The 23,860-nt window shown below is 34.5% G+C and overlaps 2 protein-coding genes across 3 annotated transcripts; one reads left to right on the forward strand and one right to left on the reverse strand.

The window, feature by feature from the left end:
• Nucleotides 1-740: 740 nt before the first annotated feature.
• LOC113404692 (uncharacterized) lies at nucleotides 741-15,484 on the forward strand. 2 transcript variants are annotated; one of them, XM_026645651.2, is made up of 11 exons: nucleotides 741-830; nucleotides 10,871-10,921; nucleotides 11,042-11,254; nucleotides 11,438-11,518; nucleotides 11,592-11,825; nucleotides 11,978-12,187; nucleotides 12,254-13,007; nucleotides 13,077-13,507; nucleotides 13,586-13,699; nucleotides 13,772-13,966; nucleotides 14,151-15,484. In XM_026645651.2, exons 1-11 carry the CDS (start codon nucleotides 776-778, stop codon nucleotides 15,128-15,130), a joined length of 3,318 nt encoding a protein of 1,105 aa, XP_026501436.2. In that variant the 5' UTR covers nucleotides 741-775; the 3' UTR covers nucleotides 15,131-15,484. The 2 variants fall into 2 exon arrangements, with proteins under 2 accessions (XP_026501436.2, XP_026501437.2); XM_026645652.2 differs by having other exon boundaries at nucleotides 11,601-11,825.
• Nucleotides 15,485-15,543: 59 nt separating this feature from the next.
• On the reverse strand, nucleotides 15,544-19,183 carry LOC113404693 (protein rhomboid-like). Its single transcript, XM_026645653.2, has 6 exons — nucleotides 18,850-19,183; nucleotides 18,054-18,422; nucleotides 17,655-17,807; nucleotides 17,315-17,490; nucleotides 16,998-17,176; nucleotides 15,544-16,894 (listed from the first exon to the last, which is right to left on the reverse strand). Exons 1-6 carry the CDS (start codon nucleotides 18,877-18,879, stop codon nucleotides 16,770-16,772), a joined length of 1,032 nt encoding a protein of 343 aa, XP_026501438.2. The 5' UTR covers nucleotides 18,880-19,183; the 3' UTR covers nucleotides 15,544-16,769.
• Nucleotides 19,184-23,860: the final 4,677 nt, after the last annotated feature.

Consider the following 23,860-nt stretch of genomic DNA (forward strand, 5'->3'; position numbering starts at 1 on the left):
AGAACAAACTAGGTACGTACCGTTGAATACGATCGTGGTACGTAAGAAGATTATATGCAATTATAATAATCATAAGTTAAATAAATAGCGTATAAGTCGATCAATATTTCACGGGTGAAATATGAAGTGGATTCTCACAGAATAGAACTGCCGGTTGTAAAGTTGACTTGAATAAAATACATTTGATATGATTTGATTTTATTAATATAAAGGTTATAAGTAATGACTGGGATAGCCCACATGATCTTGTTATATATTTTTTCTTGATATCTAATAGTATTTTACTAATAAAAATGATTGTACAGATTTGTATATGGTTTTCTCACTTTTTGTCTGTCTGGCGCAGACGTACGCTATATCACTGAACGGGTTTAGCCGAATTTTCATTGGCTTATTTAAAATGAAACCGAAGATATATACTCTTGTAGTATTATTGCTTTGAAGATCATCTATTATATAAATTTAGAAGTAAGCACTAACAATATTATTGACTATTATTCTTCTTCTTGCTTCTGTGTCGAAGATGAAGGAACATCTTTGACACAGAAGCAAGAAGCAGTCACTCTGCATATTTCATACCTAAGTACACATGGCCACGTATTATCGAGACGTTCATGAATTGGTTCCCATAGCTCGTAAGCAATAGCGAGGGTGTGCAAGCGCATTGGGCGGCGTGTGAAGATCAAGTTCGAGTTATATCCCAGTATCCAGTAGCCGTCTGCACGTCTAGTCACCAGTCAGTACAGCGCGGAGGAGCGTCGTAGACGCACGTGTCATGTCGCCGCCCGCACTCGTGATCGTGCTTCTCGCGTGCGTCGCCGCCTGCGCAGGTCCGCGAACCCGGTCGTTGACCTCTGTGATATATGTCTCAGAACATAATTTATTAGAACTGGCTTTAAATGTATTATTACCATACTTTAATATGTTAGAAGTTATTTTTAAAATATTGCTAAATGTAAGACATTAATGCTTATTCACATGAATCAATTTAGGAGAGCCTCGGACTCAAGTCAACTGGCTCATAGAGCCAAAAAAAACCGATAAAACTGATCAAAAGTTATCACAGCGGTGTTTTGAGTAATAAAATTCATGCCTGTTCTAATATTTCACAGTTCTGAGGCTTTAAGGATAAGCGCCATTCCTTGATCCCGATGTCATTTATTTTTTTGACCGAACCTGGATCGCGGATTTAGCCTTGAGACTCTGGGAACTTGTATCTTTTATTTTAAATGAATTCATCGACCGTGAGTATGTGAGGCTCGTAATTATCCCGACCGCGTCCTGTCGTAAAAATTGCTTTTTGAAATAGCCGTCTTTTATGCGAATTTAAACTGTATGCGGGTAAGCCGATGTAACTTTATTTAATATTACGATTTGAATATAGATAAACCTATTTACATATTTTAATTTATGAACCTTGGACATAAAAAAAATATGATTAGTTTTAAATCATCATCCGATCGAAGTTTTGTTTTTTGTTCCCGTTTATAATTATAATCTCAATGTACATCAAGAAAATTTTGTCATCTAAAACTAATTTATAATATATAAAGGTGCTTGGTGAATCTGTCGTGTCTCTTGGTGTTCGCTCATTCACGATAAAGAGTTCAACGCGCTTCGAAATAGGCGTTTCATTTTGTTATTATAAATTTATATTTATTGTAAAATGTTATTAATTTATCTCTTCACAATAGGTTACATGAGGAAGACGTATGTTGGAACAGTAATTAGCAATCTAAAAAAAGGACAAATAAAAAATAATTTAAATGACCCAGCCTTTCTACTCTTTTTGTATATCGTTTAAAAATCATCGGCAGAATAATATTTGTTTTTGAAAACCATTTGTATGAAATACAACTCTTATTTAAAAATAAAGATGTCGCTTTCGGTTAGTTTACCGAAAATTAAATTACAATGCTGGTAATTTTTATATATTATTATTTATTTTAAAATAGTATTTGAGTGAAACTAAAGTTATTTTTGCTAAAGTTAATCAAACTACTTATATTATTGATGAATAAAATTTAATATTCAGCGCACGGCGGTTATTTATTTGAAATTTAAGTAAGCGTCTGCGAATTCGTTTGACTTTGAACAGGAGATTCGCTTCGCTATAACAATTTTTTTGACTATTATTTTTTTGCTTGAGGTTAAAGCCGTAAAAGGAATCCAAGTTCTTATTGAGATAACTATAACTCATTTGCCAAAAAGAGTTTTATTAGTTATTATCGGTAAGAGTGTCAACATACATATATATTTTTAATTTAAGTTATGAAGGCAGACGTGTAAACGGGTCACTCCTCGGCTCATCACCTCCAACTGATCTAGACATTGGCAATGTAAAATATATTAACCAATTCACAGCATCAGTGTTATGAATTATGTCTGTTATTCTGGTAGAAATAATAATAGGGTGGTGCCCCGACTGGGTGTACACAGCCCCGCCACGAGTGGACAAAATAAAATATTTAAAAAAATATTTTTTTACAACCTGTAAACCTGTGATCATTCAAATTTCATTTTACAATTTTATTTTTACGCAGGATTTTATTATTGCATTCTGTTAATGATATATATATTCATGATTTCAATCTCTTCCTCATCCGACGAGACGGCAATCGCCTAAAAGAATTAAGGCGAAGACATATGCACATCCTTTTAGAGGAACTGAAGTGCAATTCCAAATTCCAGATTGCTAATGAGAATATATTGCCAGAAAAATCCAATAACTTTTAATTGGCCTGGAGTTTGAGCTTAGCAGCTTTGGATATCTAACCTTATTAGCAAGCAATTCATTAAACCAATTAGACAAACCATTGTGACGCGTATGAACTTTTGCGGGTCATTACTCCCTCCTCGTCCCTATTAATGCGAGCTTTTGACAAGGTTTCCTTTTATAGTTGCCTAGACTGTCATCTTAATTGCTACTTTATAAATACAAACAGTCAAAAGGAACGTTCAAGTATGTCAACGCCCCAGTTCTTCGCGCTAACGCCTAATTACCACAACAAAACAGAATGAGCTTAGACAAAGTGACTCTCTACTGCCATTTCTTTTTCACATAGATGTACGGTATATGAATCTGTTATATGTATGTATGTGTATATGATTTGAATATATAATGTAACAAAAAGCGAATTCATTTATATAATTTCTATGAATTAAATAGAAATACAATTTTAATTATATGATATATGCGTACATATATTATAATTCTGGCCACCTGTTCGACAATAATTCAATGCAAATCAGAATAATAATCTTCTAAGATCTTCTAAACATCAGATTACTAATACAGCAAAATCTAAACTTTTGTTTCAAATATAATTCGCAATAAACTAATGTATTCAGATATATATATAATTCTGTCAATTAACAGAATTATATTGATATAGTACATGATTTATTTATGGAAAAAATGTATTTTTAATGTCCAGCTCTGAAAGACACGTGGAACAGCTAGTTTCAATTCTAGATTCGTTCAAGACTCCAGATAAGAATGAAGTCATTAATGAAGACGAGAACCATAATTGACAGTGTGATTCAAATTTTCAGTAACGGTGAACGTGGGAACGTTTCATTGTTTCAAATTTCTATCGTTTTAAGCCGCTCGTGCGGGAACAGTAATCATTACAGTATTTTGAATGAATAATTTTTACGTTGCCGAGTGTAATTTTTTATGTTTAAATCGCAGTAGTAAATAAAATATACGTATTCTATTGTTACATACGGAAGAAACTGTAAAATTATTGCCCTGCGGATAATATTACAGTTTTAAGAATTCTGTATCTGAGTAATATGCTTGCGCCATATGAATGTGGCAAAAATGCTTCGGTCGTGTATTGTAGAGCGTATAGAGCCTTTAATATATGACGGAAAATCACAAAAATAATAAATTTTTACACAACTAAGAATGTTCAGTTTATAGAGTTTAAATTTTTACAACGAAATTTTAATGACACATTCAAAGATGTAAAAAAAAATCTATTAGTGTTAATGAACGTAATTCAAATTAATCCTAAAAGTGCACGAATTCATCGACATTTCTTGTAAGCTGTAGAGCAAAAAAACCATCAATGAAGCGGGTCAGTTCAAGACGTGGGCGGAATCTCAAACAATTATAAATAATACCCATTGTTTGAGCAACAATTATTCTCATTAGAACGGAAAGTGTGCGGCGGTTGAACTTTTTGAGGAGTACGATCGATTGTTAGATTTTTTTATTATCGTACTGACTATAATGATTAATATATATATATATATGGATACCATTCCGAGGAGCACGGAGCAACCGGGAGAGTTGGTTGGTTGAGTTTGCCCGACTGCGGAACAATTACCGGCTGTGATTTTACTACACATTACACAAGGAGCCTCTTGTGAGCAAATAATTTAATAACAAATTTATTTAATAAGTGTGTTTCGTGGGATGTCTAAAGCAAAGATTTTTTCATTCGATTGTCGAATTCGCCAGTCTTGTGAAAAACGCGTTTTAACAAACAAACAAACTCTGCAGCTTTTGATTTTGAGTGTTTGACGATTTAATGTAGGTAACTTTAACATAGAAATGTTTTTTTATCGCGGGATCGAACTCGAACTATAATCAACAAAGTTTATGTTCAACTTGTTGCCATTGTGAAAAGTAGATAATATACCTCAATACGGCTATAGCGCGTCCACCCGCGGCCTTAATCTATGCAAATGTGCTGACCGCTTTTCTAGCTATCAAGAGTATTGACAAACAATAGTTTCAGTTCAACCTTATTCCCTTGTGAGAAGAGTCACCGGCCCCACGTAGGACTAGTGAATGACAATTACTTCAAATATTTAAATTCGACCGGAATACTAAACGCCGGTTATAATAATACGGCTTCGTACTCGTCATAGAACACAATTTCAAATTTGAATTAAAAATTGTTTTATTGTTATTTTTGCTTAATTGAAACACCTCAGATCTGACAAATCCGGCGAATAATAATAATTTTAATTTTTTTTGTTGTCAGATAACATGTAACAATGATAAATATTTTTATTTTTGAAACGGCCACTGACACTACTTACCTAGCCCTGTCTATCTGGGCTATTCGTATATGGACGGATACAATAAACTGCTATACATTTTATTTTATGTAGCTGACGAGCAAATGAGTCTTATGGTAAGTGGCCACCTTCACTCGTAGACATTGTGAGAAATGTAACCAGTTGTGACAAAGTCGACGCGCCGCCAGTCACGGGATCCGAGCCCCTTGTTCCTGTAATTACATTGGCGGCAAGTGTTGACTTGGTGGAACCCAGACTGTAGTGAGATAAACGATACTTGTAATTACAGACCAAAGAGGCGTTACAACTTTGCTCCGATACTATACATTGTAAGGATGGTTGTTTTTTTATCATCACTTTTGCGGCCGCGGTTTATCAAATACTTTTTGCTAGGTTGTTTCGCTCTATTAATTGCGAATTTAACATATATTTATAATATTTATTTTCTCTAATGTATGTTGCATCTTTATGATAAGTCGTCGATGAGTTTTATGAAGCAAAAGATTGCATTAAATTAAGGTCATCTTTTTAGTAGATATTTTCTCGAAAACCAAAATGTAGGTAACAATGTTCTTTAGATAAACCATTGGTTTTGTGCTTTATTCAATATGGCTGTTTTCATATCTGCATGGGAAATTATATTAAGATGAAACATATCTTCCTTTGTCTATATTTTATTCATGTGACATTACATTTATTTAGAATAAATATCATTTTAAATTGATCGCAATGACACTACCTCCACCGCAGAATGTGCAAACGTGTTTGTGGTTGTATTTCTTAGTCGACGCCTATTCTTTTCATCCCTATCGTAACTTCATGTGGAGTCCCCGGGCGAGTGTACACCGACACTTGCGAGATAAACTACGATAGTAAATTCATTGATCTCTTCCACGTTTCATAACTTCGGCTCCGACTCACGCCGATTGTCAATATGTGATAAAACCGGTCCGCAGTACGTGATAAGCGTCGGTTCGGGTTTTCCCGATCAGTGAGGAAAGTCGGTGATAGTTAGAGATGCTAAGTTTATCGACACCGACGCGATCTCCATAAAATAATCAATTAAACTATATTCAAATAAATATATTTCATTATTGAGATTTTATTCAAATATGCTTTATTCGTGAATTGTAAATCCACACATAAAAACTAATAATACTTTAGTACACAGCTTACTTTTTGCGTGTACTCGTGTACTGCTCGTTTTTGTACAAGTTTTTACGAGTAATTATATTCATATTATTAATTAAAACTGATTACGAATGATTATTAAAATAACTAAATATTTAAAGAGGTCTTATATTATAATGTATGATTGAATGAAGGTGTGTTCCATAATATTATTATATTTCAAAGAATACTTTAACATAATCCTTATCAAACGAAGCGATCTGTCCGTTCGTACTAAAATTATAATGTTTTGGATGCGTTATACTCGTCTAATTAATGTATATTAAACTTGTAATCAATTTCAAAACATATATAAATAAAATTTGTCTGAAGCTATTTTTGAAAACTTAGACTGAAAAAGAAACTCTGTGTTACAAGTTTATTTTTACAATTCGCGTTTATATAATTTTTTTCACTGTTTCTTTCAAAAAATAAAATATTTTATTAAAATTTTACCTGGAAAACTATACAATTAGCCAAAAGAGCTTCCTTTGTAATATTATTATGATCGTGTTTCATTATTAAGATAGTTCTGTCATAATTGTAATGTAATTTTCAGTCATATATTAAATTGTAAAATGTAAACAGAAACATGCGGGCGGATACAGGGCTTCATTGACGACACTAAGCGGTACTTAGATAGTGAAATATGCGACAGATAATGGCTCCGCTCTTGTTATAAAATGCTTCTATTTTGCGACAACACCATGTAAAAAATAATAGAAAATAAGTTCCAATTAAAATCAAAATCAAAGTAAATTACTTTTATTAAAAACGGTTCTTACAAGATTTGACTAAATGCAAAGCCACCAGATGTTCGGAACGTATCACCGAGGAGACCCTCAAGACGCTTAGAAGTTACTCTCTTTTAATAATTAAATGATTATTTATCGTGCCATAAACAAATGCCATAATATAATCAATAATATAGTTAAAGTCATAAACTGTCCGTATTGTCTTGCAAATGTTAGTATTACTATCGCATAATAGATATACATATATAGGGGTATACTATTTGTACATATATGATTTATTGTTAAAACTTAGTAGCTTTTCTTGTTCTATTAATTTAGGTACATGGTCGGTCAAATGGCGCTGTGAGAAATATTAACTATACTCGGGAACTAAGATGTTGTGTAACTTGTTCCTGTGACTGTAACCTACATAAAAATCAAATTCTATTGTTCGATGTAGCAGAATATGCATTACCTTTAATTATTTAATGTTAAATTAAACACTACCACCGGTTCGGAAAAGAAAATACCCTGACCTGAGAAGAACCGGCGAAAGAATCTCAGCGGGACGAGTATATTACTGTACGGCAGGAAAATGTGTGATGAATCGTGGTGCCTACCCCATCAAGAACAAACTCTAGTTAATAGCATTCGTTAACGTAATACTTTTACTAAAATACTATGTATATTATAGTAACCCTGTTACTTATTATTAAGATACATCTTAAAGTCGAATAAACAAAAGAAAAACTTTATTTCAATGTTGGTTCGGTCATTTTTGTATTTTAATATAATTGCCCATCATAATGTTTAGCTGTTAGTTTAGCGGTCGCGAATGTAGACGCACGGAAATTGAACTGCTCACATGGCCTCATAGAATGAAATAATATATGAGAATAGTCTATTGTTTTACAGATTATATTTTCAATTCACTTTAAGTACAATAGTATAATAAGGTGTCTAGTGTGGAGGAGTTTGAATTTTAATCGATTTATATCACAGTTTTAAAAGTAACAGAAGAATATACAAAAATATTTCATAAAAGCTGATATACATACTATTCATACAAGAAATAAGAATAAACTTGTAATCCTTTTCCGTTTGCATGCGGTACAGAGAACGTTTTTGGACAATGGTATACGTATATATAATAAGATACCGGGAAATATAATCAATTTACCATTTACAAAATTAAAAAAATATATTAAGACTAAATTAACAAATAAATCTTATTATTCATTGAAAGATTACTTTTAAAAAAAAAAGCCTGGATTTATGCTCGTCATCACAGAACTGATTGAACAATAATTGTGAATTGAAAAGTTGTAAATCTGTTTATTTAAAAAGAGCAACTATGCGAGTTTCTTGCCGCTTCTTCTCGCTGAAGGCTGCTTTCCGAAACGGTGGTAGTGTTTACATATTGACGATTCAAAAACGCTTCATTGTGAAGTTTACTTGAATAAAATTGATTTGATTTGTTTTTGTGATTAGTAATTTTATATCACAAATCAGAACAAGATTTTAATGTTTCCCACGCAGAGTCAACTCAAAAGTCTCATTAGAAATAGAAGCATTTCGCATGCTTTGGTAAGCACCCCGTCTTAAGCACAATGAGAACAATGATATAAGCTATCCCCAAAAAAAAAAGATTTAAATTGTTAAATTCCGATGGCCCAACACTAGGCCATGATTGGCGATCATTGGCGAGTCGCGCCCGAGTTCTGTGCACCACTTGTTCCCTGGATTAAGACAAGCCTGCTTGTTTATCGATCGTAGAATAATTACCTCAGACGTCAGACGAACCGGCGACCGATACCCAAAGCTATTAGTTATCCCGTGAAGACGTATCTTTAAACTGTCTTAGATTTTTCTAAATATAAAACTAATCGTGCGAATTTAGTTTTTATAAATCATTTAATTCTGAGAACTTCATTCGTGATCAACGATTGTTTTTAAAATTGTTCGTCATCGTTCAAAAAAGTGGGAATTTGTACTGAGAACATTCAGTAAAAGCTGTAAAACAATTTCTTTGTTTCCACTCACTTTCTTTTAGAATTTCTTAAATACAAAATTACCCAATTAAACTCAGTTCTTAAAGATAAGATTTTACTGTCGCTGTTGTCAGCGCAAAAGGTCGTAAGTACAAGTGGTATATTTTACAATGTTTTAATAATACATTAATATCTCTCTCCTGTTGTCTTAACGGTAGCTATGCACGAATAACGTTGCTTTAAAAGCATTCTATTCATAAATTATTAATACACTAACATGACATTTCCCACACGATTTAAAATGGCTTATTTTTTATGTATAAAGACATCTTTTGAGTTCTTCATTCAAAATAACTTATAGATCATTATCTACAGACTAACACATAGAATTTCATAAATGTGGAATTGTGCAATGTGTAATGTGTTGTGCTGCATCTTGATAGCGCGATGCAGCACAATTCTTCGTCGTTCCAAAGACGTCTATCTTCTAGTAGATTTACTACATATTATTTTACGGAATAAACTGTAAAGAGTAGATACGCTCTCGTCTTAATGCTGATTTGACTCTTCATCCAAGTTACATCAAAAATATATATAAATAGGATTTTAACGCTTTCCTACTACTCGTAACAGAGTGGTATCTTATATATTATATTTATCGTTTTGTTTAGACAAAGTATTCTAATGATCTCGTTAAATAATTGAACTCTATACGCCCGATGTGTCAGAGTTAACTTGACTTTTTTAAAAATAAGATCCACTGACATGGCGCGCGTTTGGTCAATAGGCACGGTACTGTTACGCGTTAGTAACCCGAGCGACGGCATTTTGAACTTTATTGATTGGAAATAAGTTACGAGGAAATGAACGAAGAAATAACCAGGTATTCCTAGCGATCCATCCGCGGCCGCTGTTCCCACGGTTTGTCGATGAACTACTATTTATTAATGATATTATTTGCAACATAATCCTGATTCCTGAGCGCCTAGTCGTTATACTCGTTGATTTATGAACGAGAGGTTTCCTCGCATACTTAGGTGTATGTTACAATGTAAGTGAGTATTTTTGAGAAGCATGTAAGGTCCTGAAGCGTGAAACTGATTTTAGTTAGTTATTGTTTGCCTGTCGTATTCAGAATATACTTCTTACAAAATGATTTTGATAGTGACATTCGGATAGGCTGTTTCATACAAAAAAATCAATGGTCTCATGAGTTACTTTCGCCAGTTCTTCTAATGTGTTTGGATTGTTTTTTTTTATGAAAAAGTGAATATGATTGTGAAATAATCAATGAATATTCGTATTAAACTTCAAAAAAGTTTTTTTTTTATTATTTTAAAATATAAAATTTGAGTATTAATTTTTTTTAACATCATACGTTTTTAAACGATACTGTAGCACGACATTATGTTGTCTGACTAAAATTAAATTCATGTAAAAACATTAGCATTACTTTCACTCGCATTTGGGTGGTCACGTTGGCAGTCATGGTGCCGTAAAATTTATCACAACTTAAAGTGAAAGAAATTAAACAAAGTATCACAGTGAGATACTCAAAGTGGTCTTCTATATTTTAATATTCAGGCTTGATAAAGAAATTTAATTGTATGTAATTAGCATAATTAGGTTATTTAATTGGTGCAAAAGAGTAGCTACTGAGTTTTTTGCTCCGGTGGAATTACTTAACTGCAAAAAATATTTAGAAGTTACTCTAGTGAACTGGCTGATTATTATTTACATTAATTATAATATTCACAGCATGAAAACATCACGACATCAGTCTGATCAAAAGCAATTTTTACGAATCGATATATTTCGTAGGACTACGTATGTGATTTTATAGCTTGGCGCTTATCCTTATTTAAAGGATATCGACATTTATCCGTTACTTAGTTTCTATTTTTAATGTTCGGATTTTAAATAAAATATCTATTTCAGAGAGCTCTGGGGATAGCATTCGCGTTGATCGCAAGACTAAGGGATCTTTAAGTGAGTTGTTTTTCTTCGTACAAATCTTCATAAAAACGTTATTTATTACATCCATTCTACTATACGTTAGTATTTTATTACTATTGTTTGTTTTATATTATTTGCGTTCTTGGGCACTAGGTAAAGGAGACACCCCAGCAGGATGTATGTACGAGGGACGATGGTACTCAGCGGGAGCATCCGTGCGCACACGCGAGGCGTGCTTAGCTTGTGTATGTGTGCATGGCGCTTTGTCTTGCCGTCGCCGCACATGCGCACCGCTAGCTGAACCACCACCGCGCTGTCACATCGTACATCAAAGGGGAGAATGCTGCCCGGAACTGCAATGTCCTGGTAATTGGATATGACTTGAGCTTACAACTTTAAGATATCCAACATACTTGAAGAAAATGTAAATCAGTACACGCGATAAGTTCGGCTATAATAAAGCTAAAAACACGAAAGCGTGTAATTGTGTATTAGCTCATATATTAAATATTTAAACATTAGTAAAATTTATATGTTTTTTAACTTCAGACGGAGTAAAGGCGATGGAACTGGGCCAATCCGCTCGACGTGACGACGCCGAGACAGAGACTCCCTCTTCCACAGGACATGGTATGTCATCGAGAGTAATAAATAAATATGATTTCTGTCTGTTATTTTAACTAATAAACTATTGACTCGTGAGTGTTTCCAGCTTGCGTGGAGGGCGGGACGGTGTACGCAGCGGGCTCGGCGATGAGTTCGAGTACAGCGTGTGAGCAATGCTTCTGTCTGGGCGGCGCGAGGCGGTGCGTGAGGCCGGTCTGCCTGCCTCCCCCACCAGGCTGTAAAGCTCGTCCAGCGCCCGGCGCCTGCTGTCCACAGCGATATTATTGCGAGCATGCCGTAACTAAGCCTCCTAATGAAAGAAATCCTCATGGTAAGAAAATATCTTTCTGAAGACAAATTTAATACGATATTAACAGTTACCTAACTTCTAAAATAAGGTTTATATAATTAAAGTATTTATATCCATATAATAAATATTATTTATAATATAATAAAATAATAAATCCAATGTTGTGTTTTCAGATTGCATAACTCCTGAAGGAAAATGGGCATTTGAAGGGGAACGAGTAAAATCTGCCGAATCAGCTGCCGAGTGTATTCAGTGTTTCTGCCTGCGGGGTTCTATTCGCTGCCAACATTTATCATGCGCTCCCACTCTGCAAGGGTGCACACCGTTAGTACAGCAAGGGCAGTGCTGTCCCCATCAATACCAGTGCGGCCTCCACAAGAATGGTAAAAAGAAATATTATCTCTTCAAATAACATACAAAACATATAATTTAACTAACAACGTTTTTAGGTACAACAATACAAAACTTAAATAAAAAACGAATGAACATATTAATGTCCTTAAAAGACGAAGAACGTTCACTCCATTCGTCAAAGTCAACGAAGCGAGAAACAACTATCAAAGAATTGACTACTGATAAAAGTACATCGGCAATTACAAAACCACAATCAACCACCACTACGAAGATTAAAAGAAACACCGTCGAACCGTTGATCGCTAACCTTAAGATGGACAAAAGTAGTTTTTCGACTTTACATACAGAGCAAACTACACAAAAACTAACCGATGTACCTTCCGATTACACCACAGTTGAAGAATCAGTGGAAATTACAACCGAACAACCTGAAGGGTCGGTTAAAATAATTATAAACGGTACCATTAATTGCACAGCCGAATTGTCCTCCACATCTTTACTATTGAATGTTTCAAATGACGATGATACTGTGTGGATTAAAAATGAAGGCCAACCTCGCATACCGTTGACGAATAAAATTGAAAATGACACTTTCTCACCCACTGATATAATAACAGAAAAAAACTTCAATAGTGATTTTGATGAAAATAATTCTTTTACTATCAACGTAACAAGTTCCCTTCGAACGAACACCACTCACACGCCTACAACTTCCATGTCGTCGACAGTTAATCCTAAAATAGTGCCGCCTGCGCTGCTAGGCGCTACCAATATTTCTAAAGTGAAGAAACAGGAACAGGATTACGACTACACCGAACCCACGTTACCTCCGTCGCTGCCGAATTTGAAGTAAATATTTATATTTTGTTACATTTTGTATTCATTTACAAGTGACTATAATTTAATGTATAATTTCAGAATTATTCCCTTTGTAGCAGCTGATGCAGTTGTCGATGATGAAGTATCATCGAAAGAAAGTCTCGATTATCCTGAGTTGGAAGCTAACGATAAATTCCCTGTTTATTATCCAAATAAGGAGACGTCTCAATCAGCTTATGCGATGCGAAAAGAAGACGTGTATAACCCAACGCAATACCCCGTATTTGTGTCTAAAAAAGTCGAAACTCAGTACCCTAGCTTAACCCAAGAAGTGAATTCTGCTAATGTAAAATACTCCAGCTTAACTAATGAAAAACCGGCACAATTGCATGAGTATACCGTCACAGCGTCTCTGGGGAGTTCATCTAAAATAAGTCATGACATAGAAGCAAAGTCCTCCTTCGTAAATAATAAATTTGACGGAGAGACTCCTGCAGTCAATTTATTTTCACCACCAGTGGAAACGGAAGGTCGGTTTATTGTACAATTACATACACACGTTTTAATGATATTTTTTATTAATCATTTAATAAATTAAAATATTTTAGGTGGTTTTGTTCCAAAAGATCTAGGCATTGATGAGTATTATTCTGTGTATCAAAGCACACCATCAGCGCCTATAATGCACCATTTAACAACATCAATGCAGTTGGAACCAAAAGGTAAATAATTAATTAAAATACTTTTATACACAATTTAATTTCTCCTCTTCAATTACACGTAATGAGTTTTAGATGAATGTGTATCCAGTGATGGAAGACACCTCTCCGAAGGCGAATCAATATCTCTAGCATGCTCGATATGTACATGTGCTTGGGGTGAACTGCATTGCTCTCCACGAGTGTGCAGCACTCCTCCAGGTTGCACGAGGCGTGCTGCGACATCAAGTACTTCTGATTTATGTTGCGGAGAATTAGTTTGTGATAAATGTGAGTAGTATAGCCATGTTAATTATACAAAAAATAATTATGAAAATTAATGATAAAAATTAGCTTGATTTAATTTGCTATATTTGTAGAATAACATAGATACAAATAATATAAGGCATTCGTTTAAACTGCTCATTTAGTGTTATTGAGCCATTAAACTAAATAACTATTTTTGATCTTTTAGATAATGAAACCACAGCAGTTCCACTTTTCTCAACCCAAAAATTTGATTTTACATCGAGTGAGATAAAAGTCCCACTAAAAGATCAAAACGATATATCTACTCAACAGCAGAGTCCAACCACTTCGAGTACAACTCTCATGTCCAGGTACAACAATTCAGATCGTGAAAATGTTTTGAATGATTTAGCAACGAAAGAGTTCGTTACATCTATAGAATCAAATAACTCTACAAAACCACCTGTCTCAAGTGGACCCAATGTATATGAGTCATCCACCGAAAATTTAGATAAAGAACTCCCACAAAATAGCAATCAGTCTATAGATTACGACTATGAAGACGATGAGGGAGGGCTTTCGTTGGGTAATGTTTTACAAATGTTACTTAGTGAAACTTTTGAGTCTACTACAACAAATTCGCCCACTACAACCACACGAAAAACAACTACTGTGACGCAATCGCCAACATATTATACCAATCGGCCGGTTTCAACAAATAAAGAGAAAATAACGACCAATGACGACAACGTCGATGAAGATTTCGTACCTGTCACTCATCGTTTTCCTATAATACCTCCGAAGAAAATATATCCTCAAAGTGCAGTCAACAGAATTGATCATTTAATACTTGGAGAATCCAATTCTATTAGAAAAACTACCCAAAGGCCAATATCTGTGTTTAAACCCGTCCCGTACCCTACGACTCGGAGGCCGATTACTTCTCCAAAAACTACGCAGAGACCACTTACTACGAAATTACTAGAAATAACAAGTAAGGAAGGCTTTGCTGGGCAGTCAGTAGAAATTCGACCGCCTAATCAAATGATTTTGCCTGGACTGAACTTAGGCTTGCCGAAACTTGCTGGGTGCAATATATATGGGCGCATGTACCGTGTCGGCCGGATAATAGCGGAACTGTCGTCCCCCTGTCAAGAGTGCAAATGTACAGAACTCGGTGTCCAGTGTCGCTCTCTAAGCTGTTGAGAGTACATTTGAAAATGCTTGGATGCGAATATAATGCAGACTGAAGAACAAAACGATTTAATTGACACACCACTGGGAGTGAACGTGAAAAGTTTTCAAGTGAATAATTGTACAGAGAATGATTGTGTGTGATTTATAGATTAAGTATAATCTAAGGCTATTATAACTAGTAAGAGTATTTATACCTTTGAAAGTAACCGTTAATTGCAGTCGGCTTTGATCTCAGATAGTCATAAAACTGAACTCGATTTTTACCGTGACCAGATTGATAGTTACTTTGATCATTTTAAAACGAACTTGCCTCAATAGTAAATAGTATCTTTAGCCATCTAATAGGACACAATAAAAAATATTTAGTGAAATCTTCTTTTATTTATCCAAATCTGATTGCGGATTGAAATAAAATACATTGATTGTTAAAAAATGTTAGTTTATTAACGAACAATTACATAACGCGCGAGAATCACAAGAAAGATATGAAATGTTTAGAACAATTTTAATACAAAAGTGGTAAAGTACTTTGTAAATTTTAAAATTTAGATTAATAACCCTAACCTACGAACACTTTCGGAGGTCTTTTGTATTTCATCAAAAACCTTAACACCACAGAATTTGGAACTTCAATATTTACATTTTTAAATATCAATAAACCAAACGCATAATACGCAGGAATACGTCACGATTACAAGTCTGTACAAGCGACAACAATTTTGAATATTAAAATTCGCACTAATTTATACCGAACAATCGTTTGTGACTAGACAAATAATCTCTTTGGATAAAAACTAGAAACATAACTTCTAAAACAACGGTACTTTATACAATAACTATAGTAGAAGATTAACAGTAATTTTCTTAAAAAATATATGACTTTGTACATATTTAGTATCATTACGACAGTAAACGATAATTTGACTAAACAATTCCTAGGTTATTGAGAAACAGAGTTATATCTAAACAGTTACATTCTTAACCATTAATGTAATGTTTTGATACAAAACAAAGCCATCAATTTCACAGAAATCGTCGAATGTGGTGGTTATCGTCACAATGCCATTGGACTTGTCCACTTCAAGAATAAGTTTGTTATGTTCGTTAGATACAACTAGTGCTACAGCTATTAAAGTCACTTTGATTAGTATAAAAATTATACAATAGTAAGTACATGATTAGGTAACTTTGAGATCCAGTCAATGCGTCGTCTCTTTGGTCGGAAGACTTGTGCGTTTTATGTTCGGCTTAAAATATTGATTCGTTTGTAAACGGACCCGTACACAATACAGTTTCACCAACGCTCTTTTTAATTTTAAGAACACTCTTTTTGTACTTTAAAAGTTTTATAAAAAGTATAAATTCGTTCAAGCCTCACTGTTAGGTTGCGTTCATTGCTTACTGCTCGTATTAGCTTCTTCCACTTCAATTACTTCTTTGGCTATTTTAATTCTTAACCTGCACCGCTCCTCGGCCAATCCTCGCTGATCATTACTATATATTTAGTTGTCTATCAATTGCATTATTAGTATCTAATTGTGAAACATTTGTAGCGAATTAGACTCCAAATACTCTTAATGCATCGATAGCTTAATGTTCTGAGTTGATATCAATGGCGATTCCTGTAAGACCGCTGTCTATTCGTATATCAAGTGAAGTGGTCGACGTCGTACCAGAACACGTAGTGGGTTACAGCCGCGGTAACTCCCACAGCTAATATGATACTGGACGCTATGCGGCACACCACGATGATACGTTTCGATGAATTTTCACCTACAATGCGAAAGATACATTAAGACAATGTTAAACATTACGCATTAATATAAAGTATATTTCAATATTTTAACTTTAAACAAAAACGTTAAATTAAACGTACCTTTAAAGACGACAAAACCTAATGGCACGCCGACAGCAGCGCCCAGCGCATGCGCGGCCCACGCTACGTTATACGTGACGTGTGGGTCGGGTGTTCGCATGAGCGCCCAACAGCCTTCCGAAGCCCCTAATACTAGTACACTCAAGGGACGGAACCACCACAGTGGAATATGACCGAATCTGAAACAAAATATGTACATACATATGCAGTATATTTACAAAAGCGCTTGTTCATTTATAAGTGTTAAAAAGACCTTCCAACATCTAAAGTAATTAAAAGTATACTAAATAAAAATACAAAAAGGATTTAACATTTACCTAAGGCACACATTAGGCAGGTGTGCGGTTAGCAAGGCGTACACCGCTGCGGAGGCGCCCACTACGTGCACACGCGGCTGCAGTGAGCCGGCGCCGAGCGCGCCCGCCGCCACGCCGCCCACCCATATAATTCCCACCCGCGACCAGCCTTGCTCGTGTTCAAGCCGCCAGCCGACCTAGGAGACGAAATAAATGTTGATAACTATATATCATATAAATCGGCATTCTAATAAACGTATTTTAGTACGTAAATTATATCTACCTCAATCAATCTACTCGCAAAAGAAAAAATATATTTTTGACATGTGAAAATAAACATAAACGATATTGGGAAACTTACCGCTAGAGCAACTAAGGCATTCAGTGCGAGATGCGCAGCGCCAGCGTGTAAGAATCCGTACGTAAGCAGCCGCCAGGGTTGGTGCCACCACGCACCCGGAGCCCATTCTAACTTGGCTCGCCACTCCTCTGGAGCAAAGAAGTGAAACAAGCCCTGCGGAAAAAAACAACGTATGACAATCCAACAAATTAATCTTCAATTTAATTTAAAATTGAATATCGAACAGTTACGGGTTAAGGCAGTGACAGATATTTAAAAAAAGAAGAAAAATGTTATTGACGACAGATTAAAACTTTTTTTTTACTAATACACTATGTAGTGCGATATAAATTCTTTGTTGCCGTAACTGTAATTAATTAATTTTATATAAGACATTCGATAGACATCGAGTTGACTTACAATAATATACAGCATGGTGATGATGAAGTAGGGCAGCCTTAGCGCTTCTATTAGTTTCTCCTTTCGCTTCTGGAACTTCGTCTTTGCTTGTGGTTTTCCATTTTTCAAGCTCGGTGTGCATTTCGATTGCTTCTTAGATACGCCCCACACTCCTAAGGTTAAGCCAGCTTGTAGGCGGGAGTTGGATTTCTGCAGTGGTTTATTTCCAAGAAGTCGTCGGTTCTCACCGGGGCTGTTTGTTCTGCTATCGTTTCCCGGACTCAACTCCTCGTTTTCTGTCCAGGCCTGCGCTGGTGGCGGCTCGTCGGGTAGGATTCTCCTCCCTTGATGTACTTGTTCTTCCTGATAGTCCCCATTCAGCCGCTCCACCTAAACAATACAATTTAATAAAGAACCACTATACGACCACAATGTTTTACATAATATTTTAAATCGTCCGCGTAATTGTCGCACTGCGCACTTGGGAATACATATATATAATAAATATTGAGAAAAAACTATTTTGGAACCAAGAATATCATTGATTCATATGCTTGATTATATTTACGATATAAAAATATGATATGTAATATTTATAAAAATAAATAATAGCATTGAATGAAACATACATAGATGACATTTGTTAGTCCAGATAGTCTTTTATTACGTCCGGTGTGTAATTTGTGTATTTTAATTTGTAAATTACGTCAGAAATAATCGGTTCGGTAAAAAAAATGTTTTCCTTAGATGAATTTGTCCCACCCTTGTATATAAATGTTATTTTAGATAGGATTGTGAAATTTAATTCCATTCAAACCTCTTCGCAGTCCTCCGCGTCCGGAGCCATATTTCACTTCGATCGATTCCTTTGTCATCTTCTGAATATCACGGAGCTCCGGTCACACCATACTCCCCGTGAATTCTGACAACAGATTGATGTTTAACGTTGCGTTGCCACTAATTTATACTAAATAAGAGGAAAATGAGATATTATATATAGATGCTTAATTAGGGATTCCCTTTAATTTGCACGGAAATTAAACTTATTAATAAATTATTGTGGTTTTGTATCGAGTCTCGGATACAGTGATTTGTTTCGATGCGTTTATGTGGAATACTTTATCCCTGAAACTAAAATTACAGATGTATGACGATTTCCTTAAACAATTAATTAATTTCCTGAAATTACATGATGGGTTTCCGGACATTTTATGAAATGGAATCTGACTGAGATAAATAATATTCAAATTGAATATTAATGCAAATCAAAGTCTCTTTTGCTCACTCTTATAATCTGGTTGGACGGCCGTCCGACTCGACCAGAGAGTTCCGACTTATACGATTTGAAGATTTGATTGACTGATTTCTGAAGCTTTTCGTGTTTTCTAAGACAAAAACAGAACATTATAAATTTCCAAATTTCAGACTGTTACTGTTTGACCTCGGACTTTAAGCTACACATCAGGATCTGCAGCCTCATAAGCGACTAGACCAATAATATAACACTAATTAAATTGTATTGATATGCACGATAATGAAATAAACAGTCTGTATATTCTCTTTATATATAATAATTACATGATAATATTACCACAAGATAGAAATTAAAACTTCACAGTGGGAAGGCCACTATTGTATTGAACATTTAATTGTACATCGTACTGCACATACCATACTACTAGAAGCGCGTAGGATATGAGAATTCGTGCCGAATCTTTGAGATGTACCTTTGTTTTGCAAATTATTATTATTTTAAACATTTTAATACCATTACAGTATCATCATCTCTTGAGTTCGACATTTCGTGTTGTTAATATAAAATGTCAGTTTCAAGTTTGACGCAGATGTCTAATTTTTTTGTGGCTTTATGTTGTGCGGTCATGACAATTTATTTGGATATGAAAAATGTAAAAAAAATATATTTTCTATTTATTTATGCATGTAAGAAAGTCTTAAATAATATTTTAATCAGCAGTCATATCTACTTTTTATAATTTTCAAGGCAATTTTTTTATTTCGAATCATATTTAATAGATGTGTTCGAAAGTCATCGTTTTAAATATGAAAATACAAATAAATAGAGTTGTAATTACGTGTTTCGGGTAATATTAAAACGAAGTTAGTGAAATTACAGCCTGTGCATCCCATTCCTGAGCCATTTTTAGGAGAAATTGTTAGTGCATACACTTAAATTTTCATCCATCGTATGAAGAATTTCTTAGGATGTTTTCATGCACCGCCGAGTACGAGATGAAAACATAAATTTAGTACATGAACATTCAGTGGTGCTCATGCGGATTTTAACCTGCTATCTTCGGTTAAGATTTTCCAACCACTGGGCCATTTCATGATTTAAATATTTTAGAAAACGTTTACCGTTCGTACGGGAAAACCACTGGGTGGATTCTATTGAAACAACATTATAGTTTATATTCTAGGTCAAAATATAGAGATTTTTATCCTGTATAATAAATGGATTACCTTGATATAGTCTTTATGTGTGAGCTTGCAAGCAAAATTAGCAAGCGACATGTCTATAACTTAAGAATAAATTACTAATTAAAATTTTGAAACAAAGACGGTAACCAAATAAGTTGATCGTTATTCAGGTTGCGGTTCGCAAAAATAACGGGAAAGAAGATTGTCGCACGATGCAGCGGCGCAGTCAGTCAGTAATGAGTTATTTCATTCTGCGCCTTATGTAATTGAGTGTGAACATTGAGTATGCAAGTGTTGTGCGACGGCTGACAGTTTCCATTTTTGTTAAGCCCGGATTGGTATGTCTGCCTGTCCGCCAACAGATCCGCGCTTGATAGATATGCATTTAAATAGCAAGGATTTGCGATAACATTAAGCTTATGAATATTTAGATTTGATTAGTGTTTATTGTTTAGACTACGCTCTATTGTGTACGAGGATTTGTTTGATTGTTTCGTATTGATGTCAAACTTGTAAAGCATAGTAGTTTAGCCGTTTGGAGACTATTTGTGTCGACATTAAGTCGGTCACCCACAATGCTGAGTGAGATTTAGATTCCCACAGGCGACAAATATTTACTTTATCTTTAAGGTAATCTGTGCCGGTTTTATCATATTTACTTTAAAACTTTCAATGCTGAATCTATATTAATAAAAGGTAATAAGGTAATGTTCTGACGTAATTTCGATTGTAAAATTAATTCGATGATCTAAGAAAGGATCGTACGACATTACGCAGCTATACACGTCTTTCGAATAAAACGATCATATCGAGTCACAAACGCAACATTATGTTTTGACTGCTTCGTATTCCTATATATTTCTTGTATCGACTGGCAGCCGTAGGTTCGGACGGGACACATGCTACCCGAGATACTAAGAATTTAACGAGAAAATGCAAAAACACTACTCTGAGCTGACAGACACCAATAGAGATGACAGTTGAAGGATGATAATAGATACTACTATAAGCCTGTAAATTTCCCACTGCTGGGCTAAGGCCTCCTCTCTATTTTTGAGAAGAATTTTAGGCGTATATTCCACTACGCTGCTCCAATTCGGGTTGGTGGTTTCACTGTGGCAAAATTTCGTTGAAATTTTTGAAATGCAGGTTTTCTCACGATGTTTTCCTTTACCGCCGAGCACGAGATGAATTATAAACAAAAAGTAAGCACATGAAAATTCAGTGGTGCTTACCGGGGTTTGAACCCGCAATCATCGGTTAAGATGTACGCGTTCTACGCGAGGCATGCGGATGAGGAGTCGAAATGCGTTTTATATATATTATAAATATAAACAAAACTATAATTTATAATAAAACTATGAAAATACGGAAGCAAAATAACGTGAAAACCCATCGGAAATAAATAGCGATTATTATTACAATAACATTATAATTGCTTAATTGCGCTTTAATTTAATTATATTCAGCGGTTGATTTCTTAAATGCATCAAACTCATAAACCGAATGGCATTGTAATTATTTTTCTATCGATTTTCCTTTTAATCTCTTTATAGTTAAAAGTTAGATTATATACAAATATCAACTACACAAAATATATTAATAACCCATAAATATGTATCGTTTACAACCAGAATAAATAATCTTTTCATTATTGTTTAATCAGAGTCGGCGCTAATGTTCGCTAAACACGTCGCCACCCACGACGACGCTGAATCATCAACAGCCAATATTTATTTAATAATATATGAGATCCACACATGTCTATAAGTTCATTTTTTTTAAATTAAAATTCATATAAGAAATCAGATAACTGCAAAAAAAGTTAGAGATTTTTAAAAAAGAAAAAAAATATTTCACATGAGACGCAAAAACTATATTGAAAAAAAGCTAATGTTTTTTAAAATATATATATGTATATATTATATCCTTACACTCGTTAAAAAAGGTTTTTTTTTTTTCAATTCAATAATCACAATCACTTAAATAATGATCACAATATTTATTGAATATAAGCAAATAAGCTGTTAAAGATTAACGCGCACTTACGGCGGGCGGCCTGCGCACGCGCCGCTTAGTCTTATACTGAAATATTCAACCACCTGTCTCCAATCTTCAAAGCTTTGATGTAAGTTCGATTTAAAGTTATTTATAGGAAACATTATTTTGTGCGGCGAGTCGGTAAGTTTGATAGAAGAATAAATTATAACACATTTCGATCACTTATATAATACACATTGTTACTTGGCTAAGGCAGGTCGTAATTCTATGTAACTGTCTAAGGAAAGAACATAACTTATGAAGATCTCATCTTATGTTTAAAACAATACAAATTTTCTTAGTATTGTTTTTGCGAATAAAAATAAAATAACTCTATATTTTTTATAATATATGTAAGTATGCCGACTATATTCATCGGCGCTATAAGAAATATTGACCGTTCCTTTCTTCGACAAAAACGCCACAAACCTTGGAAGCTAAGATGTCCCTTATCCCTGTAGATACACGGACTAAGTAAGTATTCCAGCTTGGTGTTAGAATATCTGATGAGTGGGTGGTACCCATACAGATCTGCATAAAGTAACGATTAATATTTGTCAATAGACATTAATTGAAGATAACCATGTTATGTTTTATTATAGCGTAAAAGGATTATTCTGAAAGCTGATCGAAATCTGTACATGGAAGATATTTGAGAAACGATAGTACTGGGGGTATTTATTAACGCAATAGATCACATAGGGATCTTATGGAACCAAGGCCGATGAGGTTAAAACCTTTTTAAAGAGTTCCAGTGGTGTTACATCATCCATTTGCATTTGAAAATAAGTACTAAAAATATAAATAGGTACGGTGCAGGTGATTTTATTTTTATACCCCGGTTCCTTCTCATTCTCAAAAACTTTGCGTTTACTTTTATGCGAGTCCAGTTTTCAGTGCACACGGCTAGCTGTCAGTGGCTCTGTCGTGTGTTCGCAACTGCAAAAAAGTCTATACTTTAGTCCCCGAGGGCACTACGTGTAATATCGCATAATATACATAACACAGTTAGACCAACACATCATAACTTTTAATATTACAAGATTAAATTAGTTGTAATTAATTAGTAATTAAGCTTGGTTATTTGTAGTTTGATTTTTATCAAATTAGTCATCTTAAAAAAAAAGTCTATCTATAATCTACAATGCACTCAGACGGAAAGATACACAGATATGTCAACCATATAATACTCCTACATTTGAGGCTTAAAGTCACGCGAACGGAGTCGCGGGCACCAGCTGGCTTTACAATAAAGTTTGAACAAACCGATAGAAACGAAAAGTGACTATGTTCTATACTATTTAATACTTGAGTTAACAATCCAGAACAAATAACTGTAAATCATATTT

Source organism: Vanessa tameamea, chromosome 8 (genome assembly GCF_037043105.1).
Source record: "Vanessa tameamea isolate UH-Manoa-2023 chromosome 8, ilVanTame1 primary haplotype, whole genome shotgun sequence".
NCBI classification, from domain to species: domain Eukaryota; kingdom Metazoa; phylum Arthropoda; class Insecta; order Lepidoptera; family Nymphalidae; genus Vanessa; species Vanessa tameamea.